The sequence below is a fragment of the Carcharhinus amblyrhynchos genome, chromosome 8, assembly GCF_965287045.1.
Source record: "Carcharhinus amblyrhynchos chromosome 8, sCarAmb.v2.hapA, whole genome shotgun sequence".
In the NCBI taxonomy this organism is placed as follows: domain Eukaryota; kingdom Metazoa; phylum Chordata; class Chondrichthyes; order Carcharhiniformes; family Carcharhinidae; genus Carcharhinus; species Carcharhinus amblyrhynchos.
Genome location: NC_137331.1, coordinates 55,974,177 through 55,999,676, shown reverse-complemented (window position 1 = coordinate 55,999,676; position 25,500 = coordinate 55,974,177). Strand labels below are relative to the sequence as shown.

The 25,500-nt window shown below is 40.5% G+C and overlaps 1 protein-coding gene across 1 annotated transcript; it reads right to left on the bottom strand.

The window, feature by feature from the left end:
- tram1 (translocation associated membrane protein 1) lies at nt 1-25,500 on the bottom strand. Its single transcript, XM_080194099.1, has 11 exons — nt 25,287-25,500; nt 19,904-19,967; nt 16,077-16,195; nt 15,881-15,997; nt 15,738-15,796; nt 12,727-12,811; nt 11,463-11,533; nt 10,931-11,035; nt 9,278-9,421; nt 4,861-5,021; nt 1-2,718 (listed from the first exon to the last, which is right to left on the bottom strand). Exons 1-11 carry the CDS (start codon nt 25,404-25,406, stop codon nt 2,645-2,647), a joined length of 1,119 nt encoding a protein of 372 aa, XP_080050225.1. The 5' UTR covers nt 25,407-25,500; the 3' UTR covers nt 1-2,644.

Sequence of the window (25,500 nt, the reverse complement as noted above, 5' to 3'; positions counted from 1 at the left end):
TAGGATGGACAGTTTTACTTCACATTTGCTCTGCAGTGAATGCAGTTACAGTAAACCAGGTTGCTCTTTCAGAACTGAAATTACAATTCTTGGACAATGCATTAAAAATAACACCATATCTCCTGTATTATAATCAGAAACGTGATCTTTGTTCCATAAGATCCATCACATTTAATGTAATACTCAACAGCAGATGCTAATCAAAAAAAATTACATTTTTCCAGCAATTTTGACAGTATCTAAAATAATCTGTACCAAGCAAACTTGAAGTTTAAGAAATAATCCCTGGACTTTCCATTTAAAAATACAGCGCTGGACTTCTCGTTTACAAGTCTATTTTGGTTTTTAGATGAATCTGTGTGCTCACAAATGTGAGGGAGGATTGCACTTGTAGTTTTTCACTTTGAACACTCAGCAATCAATCTCAGGTTTAGCAGTCAGGCACAATATAAAGCTGCTTTTACTCGGTTTCTACTCTTGACTATCCCGACTCCCAACCACTCCTGTGGGCACCCTTACACTGTCACTTTAATACAAATTACGGATGGTTATGTGCTTTGGGTCATAAACTGAGTTGCAACTATCTAAATTCACATCACATAATAATCATGAGAGAGACCTTCACCTTGTTACTCTTGTGTTTAATTCAGAAGTGGAGGCACAGACCCACTATCACCCAGCCCCAGTGACATTTGCAACAAAGTGGTCATCTTCTTGGGATCAAGGCAATATTACAGGAAAAGGGACAATCTACAGATTATTCTCTACTTCCAGCCCCTCATCCGCACCTGAAAAGTTATACTCCAAACTATATTCAGGACAGCATTTTCAAACAGCCCAGGAGAAAGGTATTTGAAGTGCTTTATCCAGGAACATTCCTTAATTTACAAAAAGAAAATGTATTGTAACAAGGCTCCACCAATCATTAGCAATCTAGGAATGACTTGAAGCTTAATGGTAACAAGATTTTCATATATGAAATTCTTTTGTATCTAAATTGCTTTATAAAATTAATAAACCTCTTGATCAGCAATTCCCTAGGTACAGAATGTTGTACATTAATTGTCCCCATAATAACAGTCACATATTTCTTTCTCATTATGCCAACTATTCAGTTGCACATTCATTACATCAGCCATTTTGCCATACTAAGGCCTAGCATAAGTTTTAAAAAACTGCTATTAAAATTTGGCAGCCCTTTTTGTGTCTTTTATTAGAGTAAAAAAATAAAAAGCATATTTCTTTTCTCCTCTATGAAGCTCTACTGCAATTTCATTGTTGCACTGTTTTTTTTAAAAAACACTATATTGCAGTGGTCTCTTCACAGACTGCCCCATTCAAAATTAACCTGAGAACATAGAGTTTGGCTTTGAAGTTATAAAACTGATTGAAAATGGTCAAATAGATTAATGGAGAAGAATACTGCAGTTCCGATTAAAACAAATTAAGGCATAGAAAATTAATCTGCTATTAGCAGCTTGATACAAGAACTTGCATTTATTTTAATCCAATAGCCTGAAAAACCTATTTAGCTTTCAAAACACACATATAGCCTCACTGATAATCACTTTCAAAATCATTTCCTGTAAGTATCAGTACCATTATGAACAATAATTAGAGATTCTTTATAGAATTCTAGAATGTTTCTCAATTTATAGCATTTAAAATTAGAATTTAAGTGATGAGTTACTAACTTGGAATATAATCTGTAATAAACACATCCTTCAGACCAGAATAGTTTCCAAAATAAAACTCAGCACGCACCACAGGTGAAAACAAATGCAATGTTAAAAAGAGTTTGATTTTTCATATGGTATGCTTTCTTGAATTCTTACTTCTGCAGCCCAGTTTTATATGATGTTGCAAAATGTTTATTATTTTATTGGCATGTGGCACCTGCCCCTTCCCACTTGAACAGTTGGTGTCACTCAGTGGGCAGATCACAGCAAATTATGGCCTCCCCTTTAATGTCTATAGATGAACCCCTGTGAATGTCACTCCGCATGGAGAGATCCAGGATGAGAATCATCCAAGTAAGTTTTTATCTAAGTCCTCGCAGAAGCATTTTTTTTTTGACACATTTGACAAAATCAAGTTTCTGACTAGCACTGAGATCCTTAGTTCTTTAAGCAGTCTTCCATGCTCAAAGACATTTCACTTATGTCTTCTGAAGTGGTTCTGTAAAAAAAACTCAGGGGAGTGTGGCTCTCTGATGAGTCACAACAGAGCTGTCCAAACTTGAGAAACAACACTATAGGTTAGGAAAGCCAAATCCTAGTTACTGTGTGGTTTCTCAAGGATAACAGCTCTGAGCCAGATCTTGGGTCAGTTTCAAGTTGCTTACCTTCCATATTTTCTATGGTGGTGCTCTTTGAGGCAAGATCATACCAAAATGTCAAAAATAAAGCATTTGTTCAAGCAACAATTACCTTCTATGAAATAGGGAAATTATTCAAAGAATGAGTGACCTCTCACCCTCAGCTTTTCTTTCCCTGCAGCCTTATTGGCTTTTGAATGCCCAGCATTACACAAGTACTCAGAAGTAAATATTGCTTGCGGCAGCAAATTAATGTTTATGGGGAAATTGTCAAAAAAGAAACAAAATCGTGAAACTGACAATTTATGTACCGATGTAGTCTAATTTTCAAGAAGATTTGACCTTTCTTGCACGTGGAGAATCTCTATCTTCAGAAGTAACGATCCCATTTACTCCATTAGCTGTAAAATAGGAAGATCGGTTACAATTTTTTTTCCAGTGGAGACCAGGGATTGAAAAGTTATACTTACAACTTCAATCAACTTTTGTTCTGGATTGCAACCAGTTTGCATAACGGGGAATACAAACAGAAATCAGACCCAACGTAAAGCAGATAAAGTGATAATGAAATACATGCTAAACCATGCAGGGAAGAACTTTCGACTTCAGAGGGTACAAATTGGCAGTATTAGATGGTGTATAATAGGCAGCCGACTCTCCAACTAGAGTTCCACTATGGATCAAAATGGTCAAACAAGACATTATAAAAATCAGGGGAATAAAAAGGAGATTATAGAACACATTTCAGAAATAACACAGTATCAGTGGATAAGAAATTGCTGAGTGACAACAGGAGTAGTGATAAATGATTGTTTTCCATATTGAAGGAAGGTTTGTACTGGATTTCTTCAGGGGTCAGTGCTAGGACTTTTTCTCTTCCCAATATAGTTGAATGATCTCGAGTATGGTGTTCAGGGCATGATTTAAAAATTTTTAGATATGAAGATGGGAGATGTTGGCAACTGTAAAGATAATAATCCTGAATTTCAGAAGGACATTGACATGTTGATGGATTGGGCAGACAAGTGGCAGATGACATTCAATGCAGAGAAGTCTGAGGAGCTTTATTTTGGCAGGAAGAATATGGAGAGACAGTAATAAACAAGGGAAGAAATTGGAAATGGTGCGGGAAGAGGGTTCTCATTGTACACTTCAGATGGCGAGGCAGGTCGAAAAAGCAGTTAATAAAGCAAAAAGTATCTTAGACTTTATTAATAGGGACATTGATTATTGAATTAATTTGGCTTCCTGCAGTACTGCATCCAATTCTGGGTTCCATTCTTGAGGAAGGATGTGAAGGCTTTGGAGAGACTACAGGAGAAATTCACAAAAGTGATTCCAAGGATAAAGAACTATAGCAATGAGAATAGACTGAAGAAGTTGGGACTGTTTTCTTTGGAGAAAAGAAGCCCAAGAGAGACTCAGTAGGGATATTCAAGATCCTGAGGAGTATTGACAGGGTAAACAGTGAAAAAATGTTCTTATTCAAGGAAGCATCAAGTAGTAGGAGGGTACAGATTCAAAATCATTTGCAAAAGAATTAAAAGTGATATGAGGAAAAGTTCATTCACCCAGAGGGCGATTAGAATCTGGAACAAACTTCCTGAGAGGGTGGTTTTGGCAGGTTTGATCAAGATATTCAAAAGAAAGTTGGATTGCTGCCTGGAAAAACTAACGTGCAGAATTACAAGAATAAAACAGGGGAATGGGATTACATAGAATATTCTTTCAGAGAGCCAGTGCAGACTCAATGGTCCAAATAGCCTCCTTCTGCACTGTAAAGATTCTGTGATTATTCTTATAAAGTTTCAGCCAGAGTCAAGAACTTTTACCATTTCTTCAAGGGGTGAGAATACAATTGCTCATAATAAATGTGTATATGGTGCAAACTAGGAATAGTCTAAAGAGAAGATAGAAACATAGAAGCCCTACAGTGCAGAAGGTGGCCATTCGGCTCATCGAGTCTGCACCGACAACAATCCCACACAAGCCCTATCTCTACTTAGTTATCCTGCTGATCCCTCTAACCTATCATATCCTGGGATACTAAGGGTTAATTTAGCATGTCCAATCAACCTGACTGGCACATTTTTGGACTGTGGGAGGAAACCAGAGCACCAGGAGGAAACCCATGCAAAAAACAGGGAGAATGTGCAAACTCCACACAGTGACCCAAGTCAGAAATCAAACCCAGGTTCCTGGAGCTGTGAAAAGGCAGTGCTAACCACTCTGCCACCATGCCGCCCCAACAGGTAGGGCAGGATAAAGAGTAAGAAAAGCTCAAATAATGCAAATCTTATTTAAAACATAAGATTCTGTAAATTTGCAGATCAGGTAGTATTTGTAAGAAAAATAATTGACAAAGGAGTTCAACCCAAAACATTCATCTATCTTTTCCCTTGCATATCCAACAAATTCACACCACAGTGAGAACCATTGTAGAGAAAACAATACTCATCAGTTTGAACATCACAAAATGATGTGCATTACTGTAGTATGGTATCAAGTGTCATTATTGCATTGTTTTAAGTGAGTAAACTAACCTTTACTTTCTCCTCTTTTAGCTGTTTTGCTCTTGGCATTGGTAGCTTTCTTTTTTAGAGCCTGAATTTGTGCATGCTCCTTCCATCTCTTGAGCTGGAAATTAATGAACTTCCACATCATATATGCCTGCGTCAGGCAAATGGTAGCCAGGGCACTTATTCTGGAATCAATTACATAATTATATTTGTAGTTAAATTTCTTCATCTTTAATTTTATCAGCTTTGCATATATTGTTGACTAAAAATAAAAATCTGTCACATGTCACAGTATATTCATTAGCTATACAATTTATGACTCAAATAGTTTTACAATAATTCACCAATTTTCTTCCCTCCTGCCCATAAAATCTGCTGTTTCTGAATACAGTTCAATAGGTAAGCCAGTATTTATTTCTTCATGCCAGAGCCTGGTGCACTACAGAGGGCATTGCAGTTGGTTTTATCTTAACATGGTTTACATTTGCAGGCAGGACAGGAACTTGGGTTGATTTTTCTCTTTGCTTATTAGTCCAGAGCCACTAACATCAATTATAGCTCGCAAACTGATCAGTTAACTTTGGTATTTAAAAAAAAAAGTGAGCATCATTGGTAAGGACAGCACTTGTTGCTCATCCCAATTGCTCAAGGTGGTAGTCGTGAGCCACCTTCCTGAAGTATTGCAATCCTCATATGTACATCCCAGTGCTGTTTCATAAGGCATTTGAGGACTTTGACCTAAAGGAGTGGCAACAGATTTCTAAGACAAGATGGTGGATGGCTTCTTGGCTTAATGCTATACCAATTGGTTCTATTACCAATGGGACATTAAGGGATGCATACCTGAAAATAATTCTAAACCAATGAAACCAAGCAGGTAGGTTTGCAGGACTGTCTATTCGGAAGCAGGTTTATACTCTTGATTCTCCAAAGTTTAAAATATAACCATAATTCAATAGAAGGATGGCAAAAACGTGCACCAATCAAGAATGTATTCAGCCAATTTTCTTTATCGGTTTCTTCCTATATCTTTAGGCCAATTTCCATTCTACCCACCCCTTGTGTAGAGAGCCTCTATATACACAAGTCTCTGTATTTTCTGACAGAGAAAAAAATCTACACCGAGAATGACGAGTTAGTTGGTGGTTGAAAGTTACCTACTGAATATTATACAGAAACTGTGTCCAATTTTACAAGAGAAGCTCATTTAAAAATACATTAGCATAAGCTCTTAATACAGCTCTGGCTTTGCACTGGCAGGTAACAAGTCAACATTTGACTAGCAGTTCACATGCATTTAAAGGAAATTATTGTTTCAGTATTTATAAAGACTTAAAATGGATTTGAAAGATGTCACTCTTGGCCAAAGTTCAAAAGTGGACAAGAAGAAAAATTATTGGGCACAAATGTGGCAGAAGGTAATGACATAAATTCCTGTCACTGAGTCTATGGGTAAGTGACCAAGTGGGGCATCATCCTACCCAATCTGAAAGCTGGTAATGTGAAGCTGCTGCATGAGGTCAGTCTGAAGGGTCATAAGAACATAAGAAATAGGAGCAGGAGTAGGCCATCTAGCCCTTCGAGCCTGCCCCGCCATTCAATAAGATCATGGCTAATCTGTCGTGGCTCAGTTCCACTTTCCCGCCCTCTCCCCATAACCCTTAATCCCCTTGCTTATCAAAAACCCATCAACCCGTGTCTTAAAAATATTTAGCGAGGCAGCCTCCACCACTTCAACGGGCACAGAATTCCAGAGATTCACCACCCTTTGAGTGAAGAAGTTCCTCCTCAACTCCGTTCTAAACCGCCCCCCCTTTATCTTGAGGCTGTGCCCCCTAGTCCTACTGTCCTTACTGAGCGGGAAGAGTCTCTCCACCTCTATCCTATCCATCCCATTCATTATCTTATATGTCTCAATGAGATCTCCCCTCATTCTTCTAAACTCTAACGAGTACAAGCCTAGTTTATTCAGCCTCTCCTCATAGCTCAACCCCCTCAACTCCGGCATCAGCCTAGTAAACCTCCTCTGCACTCCCTCCAAGGCCAAAATATCCTTGCGTAAGTGCGGTGACCAAAACTGCACACAATACTCCAGCTGCGGCCTCACCAGGTGCCCTACACAGCTGCAGCAAGACCTCCCTACTTTTATATTCAATCCCCCCTCGCTATGAAGGCCAGCATCCCATTAGCCTTCCTGACCACCTGCTGAACCTGCAGGCTGGGTTTTTGTGACTCATGCACAAGGACCCCGAGGTCCCTCTGCACCGTCGCCTGCTGCAGTTTTTCGCCACGTAAGTAATAGTCCTTCCTACCATTATTCCTACCAAAGTGGACCACCTCGCACTTGCCAACATTAAATTCCATTTGCCAGTTCCTGGCCCATTCGCCCAGCCTATCTAGATCCTTCTGCAGACTCTCCACACCCTCCGCGCAATTTGCCGTTCCACCAATCTTGGTGTCATCAGCAAATTTCGACACCATACACTCGGTTCCCTCCTCCAGATCATCTATATAAATGGTAAATAGCTGAGGCCCCAGCACCGACCCCTGGGGCACTCCACTAGTCACCAACCGCCAATCTGAATAGCACCCATTGACCCCCACTCTCTGCCTCCTATTTGACAGCCAATCCTCTATCCACGCTAACACCCTACCCCCAATTCCATGGCCCCTTACCTTCTGCAATAACCTCTTGTGAGGTACCTTGTCAAACGCCTTCTGAAAATCAAGAAAGACCACATCCACCGGCTCTCCTCTATCCACCTCCCTAGACACATCCTCATAGAACTCCAATAAATTCGTCAGACACGACTTCCCCGGTCCAACCTTGCTTGGCAATTCAGGGCACACTCCTCAGTGCAACCTGCCCATCAGACAGTGAGCCAGATTCAACAATGTATATAATACATGGGTCAGCAATGTGTATTCCAGGAATCCCAACACTTGAGAAATATTCTGTACTTTTTGAAACTGATGCTGCTTTTTCACAGGGAAGTGGAACTGCACTGCCTCTTGAAAGCAAGGCTTCCTTCACTTGTTTGATGTACCAGGGACATTGACTGACTGATTGGAATAAGTCACTAATTATAACTTAGAAGGATCTGCTGAATCAGAAATGTAATTCACGCTCAAATGGCAAGCTCTTCCTCAGTTGGCTGCAGGCAGCTTCCAAGAGTCAGCATAATTATATATCAAGGCAGTAAAAAGTCTTTTGTCTAGACTAGTAAATGTCAGTATGGGACTAAGCACAGGTGTACATAAAACAAATGATGTACTCTCAATATTTTTTGTGCTCACCATGCAAATATTATTGAAGATTTTCTGTATGTTTCTCTCTACATCTTTAAAAGGTACCAATGCTGGCTATGATTATAGTTCTATTCACAGACAGCACTCCAGTACCTTGTGCAACTTGTAGTTCTTCATGTATGTGATTAAAAAGGGAGTGTTGGTTGGTTATTAATACTGTTCTAATTTCTGATTGAGGAACATTAGTTTGAGTCAATCCTCCTCTAACCTCAACACTTACATTTTTTTGCAGTAGTGGGATCTGGATCATAATTAGAAATCTCTTCCTCAGCTGAAACCAACTTCAGTTTCCAAACACAGTTGGTTCAGCACATACCAAGAATTGGACTCAGGATCCTTTTTGCCACATGTCATTGTAACACCACAACACAAAACACAATATAGTAAATTCTCATGCATAGTGTGTTCTGTGTGGGTGTTTTAAACACCCATGTATAATCTGTTCTGCGTGGGTGTTTTAAACTCCCATGCACAGTCTGTCCTATGTTGGTTTTTTAAACTTCCATGCAGAGTCCATTCTGTGCGGGTGCTTTGAACTCCCATGCGCAGTCCGTTCAGTGTTGGTGCTTTAACCACCCAAGCACAGTCCGTTCTGTATGGGTGTTTTAAACTCCCATGTGCAGTCCGTTCAGTGTTGGTATTTTAAACTCCCATGCCCTGTCCATTCTGTGTGGATGTTTTAAACTCCCATGCACGATCTTTTCTATGCGGGTGTTTTAAACACCTATGAATCTTCTTGGCAACACAGCCCATATCTGCTGTTTGATCCCATGTGCTGAAGGTGAGTGCAACATGCATTTCTAAGATGAAAAATTGAAGTCAACTCCTTATGCAAGACTAGCATTTCCTTGCAGGGGAAAAAGGGAGTAACTCAAGTGCTGAGTATAGGCCAAGCATGATTTTTTGGCGCTCAAAAGAAAAGTATCTTGTACATTGGGTGAACCTAAACACTAATATTGTGTATTTCCCTCATTCAAGAATATCACAATACAACTGCACTCACTTTGTGATTTTACTTTTCTTGGGTACAAGAAGAGCTTAGATGCCCAAGCAATACCAGTTTCCCCATGTAACCAAAATGAAAATTCATCCTGGTGTTAGAAACGTACACGAATAGATGCAAAATGTTTACCTGACAGCCAGTATGTTAAAGTTTCCAGAAGCTAAATCCAAACTTTGATTTTGGGCTCCAGCAAGGCCAAATCCAAATGTGAGGACAGACAGAGAGAGAGTAAGCAGTCGTGCCACTACAAACAAGAAGGCCCAAATGGTAAATCTAGAATTAAAAAGATAGATTAATCTAAGATATTGAATTCAATATACAGAATGGAAAAAAAAAGCAATGTCAGACAGCTGTAAAATTCAATTTAAAAAGCCAAGTAAATTTTAAATTGTTCTTCAACACAAGTTTATTTTGTTCTTTTGTATTTTTAAATGTGTAGTTATTGTTGTAATACAGGGAAATGTGACAGATAATTAAAGCCCAACCAGGACCAAATCATTACTTTAATGATGTTGGCTGAGGAACAAACATTGACCATGACACGAAAAGAATTCATCTGCTTTTCTTTCAGTCATGCTTTTCAGTCATCCATTAGACAGAACAGATTTTGATTAATGCCTGACAAATGACTGTACCCACAGCAATGCAACACACACTCTACTGCACTGAAATGTCAGTCTGAATTATGTGCTTAAGGCTCTGGAGTGGAGCTTGAACTCACGATCTTCTGGAAATCTTGCGAGCAGTTGTGCGGAACTGAACTATTATTTTCAGTGCTCTCCCTGTCTCAGGTGGGATGACTTTTTAGGTAGGCGAGTTGGAGTACTAGCCCAATTGGCTGTAAACTCAAGTCTGCATGACTGAGAATCCAGTCCTGCATGCTCACTTGTAAGCTGTAGTTTAGAAGCGATGCCACTATATATAAACGGAGCAATACACTGCATAATTGTACTATCTGAATCTGTGACACAGCAACAATCATATGGCATTCGAGAATCATGTTGATCTTGAATGCCAACAATAATTCACAGACACCAAAGCAGCGGTTAGAAAGACAAATGAAACAACACTATTTACATTTTAAATCATTTTTCTGTAAATCAAATAATCCCCTGTACAGTAAGTCTGTATCAGCAAAGATTGAAAGTGAATGCAGATCCATTCAAATACAGTTTCCTTAATTCCACATTCTCATGAATATTAACAATTTATCACAGAAAATGTTTTGGTGTTGCATATTAATTGGAAAAACAGAGTAAAAGCTGAAGCAACTGCAAGAAGGGTTGATGTCTCATGAAACTACTTTGTGTTACATTGTAGCATTCTATACAGATGAGGGAAACATTGGATTGGCTCAAATGGCCTAATTGTCTCTATACCAAAAGTAAAAATAAGATCATTTGGAATTCCCATTCTGGAGCCTTGTCTGGTCAACTCTATATCAAAGATTGTGTACAGCCAATAAAGTGTTAACATATATGACCATTAGGTGGTGACAGGGTTAGGGTAGGCTGTGATGCTCCCAAAATGCACTGTTTTTGCTGCCACCTAAGAGTGGTCATTCTGTGGGTATTAGTGAAGGTGCCTGAGATTTTCCACAACCTAGCGCACTTTCCAACAATGGTGAACTTTTCATCCAAGGAACAGAACTTCACAATGTTTTATTTTGAGTATCTGGATAATATTGAACAATTAATCTTTTTTCAAAATTCTGACCACGAAAAGTGTTTGCTGAAACTATCCATTAATCATGGAGTAACTGGAAATAGTAGATGTACTCACCCCCTTTCATTCTTTTCATCACTGAAGTAAAAGAGACGAGAAAAGTGAAACAACAGTTCCACAAAATAATGCAGCACCAGAAGAACTAGGCCAAAACGGTTCAGGCTAGAAACAAGCAAGGTAAAGTCATTAACAGAAATGTTTGTTATATTAGCAAGTAACGGACATTGACACCTGCAAGGTTTGCTGAGAAGTCGATGTATTCACAGCAAAGGATAAAAGGCCAGCATTGAAGAGCCTAATTCTTAATAGTTAATGATAATACATACAAGTGAAAGCTGTCCAAAAGCAAAAGTATTGATGTAGCAGTGTGCTCTGCTCTAGATTAGGAAAAAATTCAAATACAAATTTACAGCACGCCAAATTCATAATCTCAGCAGCTGTGCAAGGCATGAAGATCCTTGAAAATGGATACGAATGGATAAAAATTTGACTTGTAAATAACCTTCATAGAAGGCTATTTGCAAGATGCTTGTCTACTTTTCGGTTGGGGAAATAAAAATAAATAAAATTAGATTTGAAAGACACTTACTTTAGCAAGTAAGCTCCAGCAATGTGAAAAACATATAAACTGGTATACACAAGCTGTCGTGGAATATCCTCCTGAAAGCAGAAAGATACGCAAGTGATTAGAATCCAGGATCAACACACTGTATTAATCAAATATTCATTTTACAGTTATCTGAATTCCAGTGATCTTGCTGGAATACATATCATTGCTCCATAGCACTATTTCAGTGACATATCTAATCAATAATCTGCAATAATTTAAACAGCTTACTTACTATTAGGTCATAGTACAGCATTAGTACACCAGACATTTACCTCTTAAAATATCAATAACAATCTTGCAAACAATTAGTAAGAGATGTATGGGAAGACAACCACTGCCCATCCCACCCAGAAACCCTTTTGAGTCGTTTCCTCCTCTCCCACCTCACCTTTGTTGAGGGTGAAGTGTGTGTGTGTGTGTGTGTGTGTGTGTGTATATATCTGTGAGTGGAAGTACTCCTGGTGGTGCTGGAGAGTTGTCAACGTTTGAATGTCCAGCATGAGTGGAGACATCCACCAGTGTCAGAAACTACTGTGGGATTGCTAAGGGAGCCAGGAACTAACAGCAGCAATGGATAAACTAATTGGGAAGTAATCCCAATAGGATCTAAAAATGACTGCAATGCTCCAGCTAGTGGACAGGCCCAGTATCACAGCCATTAAATTGCATCCTGTGTGTGAGAGAGACTCGTGATGTTGAGATGCCGGCATTGGACTAGGGTAAGCACAGTAAGAAGTCTCACAACACCAGGTTAAGGTCCAACAGGTGAACGAGACTTGTGGCATCGTATGCTTGGCTGTTCAACGACTGTGTGTGTGTGTGTCGGAGACAATTGTGGCAATGTCCTCACCCAAATCTCATACGCATGCATATAAATCATTTTATTGAAATCAGGATAGAGCTATTGTTCCTCTCTCTAGCCCAGAGACTCCAAGACTAACTTCAGCTGCATGCGAAATGCACAGAAGCACAAAATGGTAACTTCTTGCCTATGTAATTATGCCAAGCGTTGGTTTTGTGGAGGAAGTTTTGCAAAGGCCCATCATGGTGCTTTGTTAGCCATTAACATGGGTTTAAAAGCAGGTCTACAACTTTTCTGTCACCATGTTTGCTGCTCGTAGCTCTACCAGTGAAGAGTCCTATTGTCTTTACTTCATTTTCCTTGTTAGAACACTCATCCCTTCCACCTGCTGCTACAAAGATATGCACAACATCCTTCTAAAAACAGAGCACTCATGCTCACCTTCCGGGTTTTCTGAAAATAAAGTTCTGGCAAGGCATGAAACCAATAAGCCAACTGTGCAATATAGAAAAACTTCACCTGAAATCTAAAAGGATAACAAAAACTATTACAAAAATATACACAACAGAATGTGACAATTTAGAACAAAACAATGTGCTGTATAGTCCCAGACCAAAATCAAAACAAAAATTACACACAACATACTTGTGTACAGTTAAAAATTTACACTGCAAAATCAAATATACACTTGCAGTACAATATTTTGAGAGACTTAACATTTGCTATATGTAATACATGGAATTCCAGGTATCCTAGTGATTCTACATTATCTATTACCACCAAATAAAACCATTGCTCCAGGTCTGAATGAACTAAGTTATTGCTGATGGCAGAATACAGCAATCATGTTCACTTTGACAAGATTGCTTCTTGTTCCCATATTCATTCTGACAGGATGATTGTGATTGATATTACTTTCTATCTGGGATGGCTGCAAGGTGCTCTATAGTAGCAAATTAAGTAACTGAGTGATTAAATACACAGCATCATAGTTCACCTCTTGTATAGATGTTGCTTCTGATTAGCAACAGGCAATGCTTTGGAAATTAATTTTCAGTCTAATAACTGTCTTCATTGTTTTGGTCTTCTGAAATAGGACATTATCACCCTGTCTTAAATTTGTGTAAGTTTAGTTAAGCAGAAAGTGTTACAATTAAATTGGGATTACAGCCATAATCACACATCATATGGAAAACCTGGCGTCATGCTCCATACTTTTAGCATGTTGCCCAGATTTGAAGTTGGATTGGCTCCTCATAAGTTTCTTTATATCCTTTTCTGAAGACAGTCCATCCAGTGTATCACACAAATTGCAACAGTCTGGATGAGAACAGTGATACCAACATTCTGGAAAAGGTTTAGGGAGATTGGGGGTGCAGACAATGTACTCATTTGATAACTGGCTTAAGGAAGCTTGGTTATTAAGATAAACTGGGAGAGCACAGGACTTTATACTTTGGATAAGCTTAGACTTGAAAATATGCCAAAGGTCGATAAAGTAATAACAGATAGCCTGGATGACATAGGCTTAATGCATCAGCTGATCTTTTTAAAAATTCATTCATGAAACATGGGTGTCACTGGCTAGGCTAACATTAACTGCCCATTCCTAATTATTCTTGAGAAAGTGGTGGTGAGCTGCCTTCTTGAACAGCTGCAGTCCATGTAGTGCAGGTACCTCAAGTGCTGTCAAGGAGGGAGCTCCAGGGTTTTGTTGCAGTGACAGTGAAGGAAAGATATATTTCTAAGTCAGGATAGTGAGTGGCTTGGAGGACAACTTCCAGGCAGTAACGTTTCCTCGCATCTTCTGCCCTTGCATTTGAGGCATTAATGTTACTAGTTGTAAGTCAAAGCCTGGATATTGTATGGTCTTGCTGCATTTGGACATGGACTGCATCAGTATCATTAGTCACAATTGGTGCTGAACATTGTGCAGTCAGTGAACATCCCCACTTCTGCCATTATGATGGAAGACAGATCATTGATGAAATAGCTAAAGATTTTCAGACCTTTTCATATGTTCTTCAAACAATCGTGTGCCTCACATTTTTCTTTGATAAAGGTTTTACTGGATAGCCGCTCACACCTTTGAACAAAGCCCATTCATGGCTAATTCAGCACAGATCAGAAAAAATAACTGTGGCATCTTTGGCCCCAAAATCCCAATTTGATATTGAGGTATGGGACAACCTAATAGTGTTAAATGCTTCCTTATTTCTGTTTATTCTTGGATGTTGGCATAACTGGCAAGGCTAGCATTAATTGCCCATTCTTAATCATCCTTGAGAAGGTGGTAGTGAGCTGCCTTCTTGAACAAGCACATCAATGCTGTTGGAAAGGGAGCACTAGGGTTTCGACCCAGCAACTGAAGAATGGCGATATTTTATCTCAAGATCAAAAAAGACCTAGCAGTCTACAGAAAACACTGGGAGAGAGAGCAGTTACAGCAAAAGGCTGTGCTATGTTTGCCTTTAAGGACACGGAGACTATGTATCTTGAGTCTTCCAGCCTGATTCCAAAACTTCAAGACCACCTGTAAAGAAATTTAACCTCCTGGTACAAAACTATGAGTGCTTAGTTTTATGACCCACTGAACATTCATGCAACAATCCAGATATCTAACTTCGGCTATTTTAACCCATCTGAACTACAAGTAGAGTCCTTCCTTCATTGGGCCCATGGTGACTTTTTCTACTACAAACTCAAGGCATTAACTATAAACTATCTTTTGGTTTACAAAAAAAGAAAAACAATTATTTTACAACTGTATCTTGTGTGCGTGGGAGCAACAAATGTAGCATTTGGACTTTCTAAAATTGGAATGAATAAATAACCCTCTTTATTTAAATGCAAATGCCGTTATTTCTAAATTGACCGCACACTGCCGGAGCCTAGAGCCATACCGATCTTCCTCTCTAAAACCACTGATTACAGGCAGTAGGGAAAATGCATTAGGGATTTCAATTTATCGCTTCTCCCTTGTTGTGATACGGAACTAATATCAGTTACTAAAAGAGGAAAGCTATCTAAGCTCCTGCTTGCCATCCCAGTTATGTGTGGAAATGAGGCAAACATGAAATCCAGCATGGCTGTAAAACTTCTAACATTTAATAGACTGAAATGGTTGCTGTAAAGAACAAAGCATTGGAATATGACTGGTGCCCATGAAACCAAAAGGCTAATTCTATAGTCCTGAACTCACAGCAAGGAGCTGTGCTCTGAAGGGACCACAGGACTGAATTAAGCATACAACATTGTAGCCCCAATTTTTTGAGCCATACTTCCTCCAGTGTGAATGCACAATCACCTCTCATATGCCAGTATATATCAGTTCTTCAGATAAAGAGAAACAGTTAAAAAAAAACTATCTTTAGAAAGACCTGTATTTGAATATGGCACTGATTTTTTTCAACATGTGCTTTTACTTGCAGCAATTTTAAAAAAGTACTCACGGCATCAGTGTGTGCGGATAGCTTTCCCATAAGTTTGTAGGATTTGTTGCATAATTTTCCTAGAAAATAAAGTGTTTATTTAGACCATGTGGTAATGTATTATAGTGAAAATATTAGCCATACAAAATAAATGTTATACTTACAGAGGCTAGAATGCACATTCCCCAGACAAAAGATACCAGGTAAAAAACGCCAAGCTGTCCAGATTCATTGAATTTGCTGTGCTTTGTTTTTGAAAAGTGCATTCGCCTACTGATTTTCTGAAATAAAAGTTCATGGTCATCTTGTAGCTGGAGAAATGCAGTACTTCAGTGATTTTAAAAATGCAACTATACTCACATCAAGCACATACTCTTGCAAGATGGCATGGAGAATGATAGCAACCAACGTGTAAAAGAAAACTGTAGCCAAGTCTTTCCAGCCATAATGGTAAAGAATAAATTGCTCAGCCTTTTCATCTAAGAAATTAAACAAATAATTCATAATTTATTTATGCTTAAATTTTATATGTAAAACAAAAGCACAAATAGTTCTATTGTAGATGACTGTTTCCAGATACTAATGAATGCAAATTGTGGAAGGAAATGGAAAAGTAAGACTACAGGCATCTTAAGAGAAATGAGATGTAACATTATATTTGGGGAGGCTTTTAAATATCAATTTAGCAATTGAAAAAAAAGACATGCATTTATATAGCACTTTTCATGATTACCAGATGTCTCAAGGCACTTTACAACAAATGAAGTAGCATGAAATGTAGTCACTGTTATAGGAAAGGCGGCAAGCTCCCATAAACAGCAACATGATAGCGACCAAATCATCATCTTTTGTGGTGCTGATTGAGGGATAAATATTGGCCAGGACACTGAAGGTAGCTCCCCTGCCCTTCTAATTTGAGTTAGTGTCATTGAATTGTTTGCAGAGGTCTGTGTGTGTGGGGGTGAGGGGGAGAGTCGAAGGCAGGATTAATAGGGGTTTATTGCGCACCTGCGCAAGGATATTTTGGCCTTGGAGGGAGTGCAGAGGAGGTTTACTAGGCTGATACCGGAGTTGAGGGGGTTGAGCTATGAGGAGAGGCTGAATAAACTAGGCTTGTACTCGTTAGAGTTTAGAAGAATGAGGGGAGATCTCATTGAGACGTATAAGATGATGAATGGGATGGATAGGATAGAGGTGGAGAGACTCTTCCCGCTCAAAAAAGACAGTAGGACTAGGGGGCACAGCCTCAAGATAAAGGGGGGGCGGTTTAGAACGGAGTTGAGGAGGAACTTCTTCACTCAAAGGGTGGTGAATCTCTGGAATTCTCTGCCCGTTGAAGTGGTGGAGGCTGCCTCGCTAAATATTTTTAAGAAGCGGGTTGATGGGTTTTTGATAAGAGAGGGGATTAGGGGTTATGGGGAGAGGGCGGGAAAGTGGAACTGAGCCACGACAGATCAGCCATGATCTTATTGAATGGCGGGGCAGGCGCGAAGGGCCAGATGGCCTACTCCTGCTCCTATTTCTTATGTTCTTATGTTAAGGCGGCTGGTGTTGCTGGATCTCACTGAGTAATGAAATAGATCAGTCTAAATGCAAGTATCTTGAGAATAATGACCACAATATGGTACAGTTTAAGCTTCAGCCATAAAGGAAAGCTATCGGTACACAAACTGAAACACTGGATTGGATTAGAACATATTTTAGAAAGATCAGCTTCAAGCTGGCTCAGATAGGGTAACAGGGGGAATTGGCACACAAGTCTGTAGAGCAAGAGTGGGATTAGGGTCAGTATATTCCATTTTTAAAGGTATCATGGATACAGTTAGAGATTAGACTAATTAAAATTGAAGAAAACCTACAAGAATTGTAAGAGTAATAACAAACAAAAGGACAATTAGAAAAATAAATGAAGTGCAGGACAAGGAAAATTAAACTTATACTTAAATAGCACATTTAACGTAATAAAACACCCCAAGGTGTTTCACAGGAGTATTAGAAAATTAAATATGGCTGGGCCACATAAACAGCTATTAGGTCAGGTGACCAAAAGCCTGACCAATGAGATATGTTTTAAGGAGTATCTGAAAGGAGAAAGTGTGGTTAGAATGCTGAGATGGTTGAAAGTAAGAGGTATAATATGGGAAAAAGAACATTTTCAATATGTTAGTTAGGCTAAAGGAAGACAAAGCATCAAGGCTAACCAACTACATTCTCAAATCCAGAGGGAGATGGAGGAGGAAATTGCTGAAGCCTTAGGAATTATGGAGGCAGTTTTAATCTCCCCAAGGTGGAGCAACCAATGGATCAGCGGTAGGGACTGAGGGTAAATTGTTAAAAATGGAAATGTGACTCCAACATGCCACAAATACATTTAACTGGGCTGTGTTTAGCATCAGATGAGTAACATGCTCTGGAGACACCATTTGGTAATTATAATATTTAAATGAGGATATCTATTTCAGACTTAAGCACAATTTGAATTTAACGGCTATAGATCTGGCTTCCTAAACGGATGTGGCAGCCAACAAACGTGGGCTGCTGGAGGAGGAGTACTTCCCTGGCCTCTCAAGGAAACCTGCCACAGTCTCTCCATCCCCTGCACCTGCTGATCTCTTCCCCTCTTCATGCTGTCCCCTCTCTTTCTCTCTTCACACTGTATTCCGAGTCCCACAAGCCCCACCAACTAACAAATTGCTGGGGATTGTCCTGCTGCCATTTCTCCATAATTCTTCCCTCTGAAAGTTACTACTGAATCTACTCTCACCACTATGTCAGGCAGTGCATTCCAGATCATCATAACTTGCTGTGTTTATACAAAATATACTCTTCATGTCGTCCTGGTTCTTTTGCCAATTACAGTGATAAATTAAATTTGTCTCTCTGGTAACAGATCCTCCTGCCCCTGGAAACTGTTGTTCCTCATTTACCCTACATCATAAAATCTATAAAAATCTTCTGTTAAAGCTATTCAGCCTTAAGGAGAACAACCAGTTTTTCTAGTCTCTCCATAAAGTCCTACAATACTCAGACCATTCTGAAGCACCTCTTTTGCAGCCCTCCCAAGGCCTCAACAGGCTTTCTAAAATGTGGACCCAGAATTGGCAGGTGGCATGGTGATACAGTAGTTAGCACTGCTGCCTCACAGCGCCAGGGACCCGGGTTTGATTCCCAGCTTGGGTCATTGTCTATGTGGAGCTTGCTCTCTGTGTCTGCACGAGTTTCCTCTGGGGGTTCCGATTTCCTCCCACAGTCTGAAAGACGTACTAGTTAGGTGCATTGACCCAAACAGGTGCCAATGTGTGGCAACTAGGGGGATTTCACAGTAACTGCACTGCAGCGTTAATGTAGCCTTACTTATGACTAATAGATAAAAAAACTTTAAACAGAATTAGGCACTATGATCCAACTGGGACTTAATCAGTGACTCAGGTTTAAACTATCTTCCCTGCTCCTAACCTCTACATGTCTATCTATCTTCAGCAGCTTCTCAATTTGCCTTGCAGGCTTCAACATGATCACAAGACACTTCCATGTCTCTCAGTTCCCCTTTAAAATTTTATGGTGTTAGAGCTAGCAAGGAAATACCACCAGCATTAAAATGTACAACTCTGATATGAAGGCCAGTGGCCCACATTAGCAATTCTTCTCCTCCATGTCTTTATTGCTTTTCAATTCAACTACTTCAAAGCTCTCATAGCCTCGCATCCTTGAGGTAATCCAAACCTTTTCTGCCCGTGTAGTCTTCATCCCTATGCTCACTTGACCCACAATGACTCTCAGTCCGGCAATGCCTCAATTTTATAATTCTCATTCATCTTTTCAAATCCCTCAAGACTGCCCCTCCCCATCACTGTAAACTCCTCCAAACCTCTGAAATTTCTGCATATCTTCAACACTGGCCTTTTGTGCACTTTTGATTTTAAGTGCTCCACAAATGATAGTCATACCTTAAGCTGCCATGACCCTAAAGCTCTGGAATTCACCATCCCACCCACCCACTCCCCCCAACAAGCCTCCCAAATCTTTCCACCTCACTTTACTCATGCTTTTTAAAACCTACCTCCGCCCTAATATCTTATATGTCAAATTTCACCTGTGTTTCTGGGAAGCACCTTGAGCCATTTTATGTCAAAGACAGAATGTAAGTTACTGTTGTGAGAAATCTTAAAAATTGTGAGAAAACATACCTGTTGCATGGAATGTAACATTATATTGAAGTGTGACAAAAGAAACAGCCATCTTAGCAGTCATCTGCAAAACAGCAAAGTTCAAATATCAGCTCAGTTATCATAAATGAGCAATGATAACTTACCCAATCTCCAAGCATCAAAAAGAACGTAAAATGCGACTCCTCACCTCCAAATCCTTTTCAATGACTATGAAGCAAGTCCAAGAAGCTTTAACCTCTCCCTCTAGACATTCCAGTCAACAGTGTAGCAATCAAATGGATCACATGTACTGTAACAGCTGAAAAACAATGTCAGCCATTGGATTTAGTGTGCAACCTGCCATGTATTTTGCAGTGGCAGGAGATGGCCCGCCATTGCTGGCAGTGGGGTCTTTTGGTCCCATAGCTGCCAATGGGGTTTCCCACTGGATGACGCCTTCGTTGCCGTGAAACCTGCAGCGGGAGTGCGCCGTCAGTGGGACAGAAAATTCCAACCATATTATTTATTCTTTTACAATTTTTATGTATACACATGTATATGAACAAAACTACGTTTTGATCAGTATTAAGTCAGAATCAGAAGAAAGCACTTTTAAAAGTTGTTCATGTTAATCTGATTAGAGCCACACTGAGGTGCGATAATTTATCTAGGAGCAAAATAAAAAGTATCCACAGTTCATACTCTGATCATTATCTGCTCATATACATGCTTTGACAAGAGATAAGGTCACAATTAGATTCTGCACTCAAATGTTGATCCACACAGTTTAGATTCACAAGTGAATTAATAATCACCATGGTGAAATAACAGGGCTGCAAAGACATGTGAAACCATATCCAGCATCTTCAAGCAAAAGGCAGCACAATGGCACTGTTAGCACTGTTGCCTCAAAGCGCCAGTGACGGGGTTCAATTTCAGCCTTGAATGACTGACTGCATGAAGTTTGCACATTCTCCCCGTGTGTGCGTGGGCTTCCTCGAGGTAATAGAGGGTTTAGCAGGGTAAATGAGTGGGGTTACAGGGATAGGGCCTGGTCAAGATGCTCTGAGAGTCTGTGCAGACTCAATGAGCCAAATGGCTTCCTTCTGCACTACAGAGATTCTATGAACAGGGAAAGGATTTTCAGGAACAAAACTTAAAACTCTTCTAATCCTCAAATGCACCCAGATAAAAAAAACCTTGAAGATCCAAGTACAACTTACTTTACTACAACAGCTATTAATATTGAAGGAACACCAACTCATTCTTACACAGCATAACGAACATAAAATATATCCTACGGTGTTTCATAGTGCCTTAATCCGATACAAATAGACACCAAATGATGGGAGCTATGACCAAAAGCTTGGTGAAAGAGGGGATCTTTAAGGAGACAGATAGAAAGAGGCAGGAAAGTTTAAAGATGGAATCCCAAAGCATGATGCCCAGATGAACTGAGATGTAGCTACCAATACTGGGGCACAAAGTGCACAGAAGGTGACAGTGGTCGTGGACATATGATTGGAGTGGGAGGATGCATTGTCAGACAGGAAAGGCAAGATCATGAAGGGATTCAAATGTGCAGATGAGAATTTTAGGGCACTAGGGCAATGTGACATTATCTGGACCAGCATGCATAGGGTGATTAGAATGGGATTTGGATGTGTATAGCAGAATTTGGAATGTTCTGTAGCCTTTGGAGAGTGGACGCCAACCAGGAGTGCATTTGAATAATTAAATGTGGAATTTACAAAAGGATGAGAATTTCAATAATAGGGCTGAGGAAGGAGCAGTGTTCGGTGAAATAAATGGAGCTGAATGTAGGAAGAACTTTTGAGGAATAGAAATGGGAATTTTAGCTCAAGACCATGGAAGATGCCAGAGTTGCGAATATGCCTGGTGAAGTATGAGACAATGGAACAAAATTCCCAATGTTTAATCAGAGGAAACTGTAGTTTATGTAAGACTAATTTGGCCAAGTAACCAGAATACAGAGAAGAACTTGAGTAGTGAAGAGATAAAGCTGGATGTCAGCAAAAGTATGGACAAGTGTACCAAATGCTTTAGAGCTCAAGGATAATATACCATGGTTATAGAGGATGGCACTTGTGACTGAAGGGAGACCTTTCCATGTTGAGGCCGGGGCAGGAAACCAAGTTGAAGAAACTCAAATGTACAGTTGTGTGAAAGATGGGCATGGGAGGTGACAACATGTTCAAGAGACGTAAAGAGGAGCCTGAAATGGAAAATGAGATTTATTTTTCCAGAAGGCGTTGTCAATTCTCTAAGATATGGAAATCCAATAAACTTCAGTGAGATTGGGGACAATGGAAACTCCAGCATCTGTCAAAGAAGAAATAGTGAGGCACCTAGAAAAGAATGGTTTGATCGATTCGTTACGGGGAAGTCATGTTTGACGAATTTATTGGATGTCTATGAAGATGTGACTAGTGCGGTAAACAGAGGGGAACCGGTGGATGTGGGGTTTGTTTAGATTTCCAAAAGGCGTTTGATAAGGTGCCTCACAAAAGTTTGCTACCGAAGGTTAGGGTGCACAGAGTTGGGGGTAAGGTGTTAGCATGGATGGAGGATTGGCTGTCTGATAGGAAGCAGAGAGTTGTTATCAATGGGTGCTATTCTGGTTGGCAGTTGGTGACTAGTGGAGTGCCGTAGGGATCGGTGCTGGGGCCTCAACTGTTTACCATTTACATAGATGATCTGGAGGAGGGGGCTGAGTGTAGGGTGATGAAATTTGCTGATGACACGAAGATGAGTGGAAAAGCAAATTGCGTGGAGGGTGTGGAAAGTCTGCAGAGAGATCTGGATAGGCTGAGCGAGTGGGCGAGGACCTGGCAGATGGAGTATAATGGTAGCAAGTGTGAGGTTATCCACTTTGGCAGAAATAATAGTAGGAGGGATTATTATTTAAAAGGCAAAAAGCTGCAGCATGCCACAGTGCAGAGGGACCTGGGGGTCCTTGTGCCCGAGTCGCAAAAACCCAGTCTGCAGGTGAACCAGGTGATCAAGAAGGCGAATGGAATGTTGGCCTTTATAGCGAGGGGGATAGAATATAAAAGTAGGAGGTCTTGCTGCAGCTGTACAGGGTACTGGTGAGGCCGCAGCTGGAGTACTGTGTGCAGTTTTGTCGTTGCACTTGTAGAAGGATAGATTGGCCTTGGAGGGAGTGCAGAGAAGGTTCACTAGGCTGACACCGGAGACGAGGGGGTTGAACTATGAAGAAAGACTAAATAGACTGGGTCTGTACTCGTTGGAGTTTAGAAGGCGGAGGGGGATCTTATAGAGACGTATAAGATAATGAAGGGGATAGGTAGGGTAGAGGTAGAGAGATTCTTCCCGCTTAGAAAGGATAGCAGGACTAGAGGGTACAGCCTCAAGATAAGTGGGGGGCAGTTTAGATCAGAGTTGAGGAAGAACTTCTTCACTCAAAGGGTGGTGAATCTCTGGAATTCTCTGCCCGTTGAAGTGGTGGAGGCTACCTCGCTGAATATATTTAAGTCACGGGTAGATAGGTTTCAGATAAACAGGGGAATTAAGGGTTATGGGAGGAAGTGGGAAAGTGGAACTGATCTACTTCAGATCAGCCATGATCTTATTGAATGGCGGGGCAGGCTCGAAGGGCTAGATGGCCTACTCACGCTCCTATTTCTTATGTTCTTATGTGTAGAGGAGTGCAAGGATTACAACATTCTAAATTGTTTGTGATTCATAAATAGTAGAAATGTGATGGCCAACAAGGAGAACTGCAAGATTATAAAGTTAGGGTTTTACTAGAGAAGAAAGGCACGAAGTAGGGACAGAGCCAGGAAGTGCTGAAAGGGTGAGGACTGGCATCACAGAACAATGAAGTGGACCAAAGGCTTTAGAATGGTTGAGAAGCATGAGGAAGACTAATGCACAAATGATTGCACACTGGTGACAGATTGGATCTGGTGTAGAGAGCTGAGCTCAAGTTCAAGCAATGAAAGTTCCATACCTTTGATTGGGCAACTGAAGCGAGCAATGGACTTGAAGTCCAAGTCAAGCCGGTTAATAAATTCTACAACTGGCTAGACAAAACAATGATTGTTTAGGTATGGAGAGTTCTAAAAAAATTGAACTTAAATTTGAGATATAATGTAACTTGACCCTGTTTTATGCTTTCTTTTAAAGAAATGACTTGCATTACATTTATAGTCTTTTTACAGCTTTTCACATGAAGAGCTAAATGTAATCTTTAGGTGAAGCAGCTTGAAAGGACAGAGGATAACGGAACCAGGGTATACTGATGCAATTACCGTTTTAAAGTCAAAAATGTTCTTATTTTTATAATATTTTAAGTTCTTATGTCTGTATTTTATAATCAAAATCGACAGTACAAACATGTTATAACCATACCTCTTTGTCAATGTTGGTGCAGCAGGACCTCTCCCAGAATATATAATCAGCAAGTTACTGTATGCAATTTTGATTTAAAATACAAATTAAAAATATGGATACGCACAAGAGGTTTCTCAGTGAATCAAGGTGTACGGGCAGTGGGTGGGAAAGTGCAGTTAAGTCGAAGCTCAACTATAATTACACTGAATGGCGGAGCAGGCTTGATAGAATGGTATGGTCTAATCCTCCAGTTTATAGTATGTTCTTATGCCAAGTGTACTAAAGGTACAGCATCTAACCATGTGATTCGACACAAAGCAAGTTGCCTCCATCAGTCAGGCCATTTAGGACAAAAAACAGCAATATATGTCGGCTCTCTTCTCATGTTGAACGCAGGACACGTCACACAAAATTATAGCGAATACATCGACACTATAACGCAGTATTTGGTTCAGACTGCATTATCCTTTAGCCCAGATCTGAAGCCCCTCGACAGATATTACCTGTGCCGAGGATTATTTTATGTTTTTAATACCTTTTGTTTGTATTTGAAACCAGAGCAGGATTTTCAATATCAGATATCTACACATTAATGTTGGAGACTGCACAGAGCTGGGGAAATGCACAGAATTGTACACGTCAACCTGAAGTGCTCAACACCGAGGCCCCGCCCCTCCATCACGCACGGCACTCTGGGTCTTATAGTCCACATCTTCACCACTCCCACACTGTAATATAACAATGACACTACAACTCCCACAGTGCTCAGCGGCAGCGAACTCCTGAGGGAGCCCGGGTAACCGCAGCCCGGTACTGCCAGGGTAGCACTGAGGCGAGGCCGCTGCCCTCTGTGAGCAGGGCCGCTCCAGGTCCCCGGGAAGATCAGACAGCTGAGTGCATTGTTCCGAGCTTGACCCCTCAGCGGCCCTGCTCCGCTGGACACACTGAACGCAGCCGAATGCCACGTAATGTGGGGCCCGCTCCAGACCCGGCTCGGCTCATCCCCGCCCCCCTCGGAGACCAGTCCCGCGCCGCCGTCGCTCACCTCGAACATCAGCCCCAGCAAGAAGACCATGGCGACACACGACACGATGTCGGCGTGGTTCTGGATAATGAATTCATGGCTGAGCACCGGCGGGTTCTTGCTTTTCTTTCGCAGACCCATTGCGACGGCTTCTTCAGCAGCAGTCAGTGAATAGCCCTGGCACCCAACAGCAGCGGTACCACGTCGACAGGAGACGGTTTAACCCCACCCCCCA

Excerpts from the sequence above, each read along its gene's own strand:
- tram1 (XM_080194099.1), bottom strand. The coding sequence starts at position 25,406 with ATGGGTCTGCGAAAGAAAAGCAAGAACCCGCCGGTGCTCAGCCATGAA. Across the intron at positions 15,797-15,880 it reads GAATGTGCATTCTAGCCTCT|GAAAATTATGCAACAAATCC; the intron begins GTAAGTATAACA and ends TTTATTTTCTAG. Across the intron at positions 5,022-9,277 it reads TTTAACATACTGGCTGTCAG|AATAAGTGCCCTGGCTACCA; the intron begins GTAAACATTTTG and ends AATTGATTCCAG.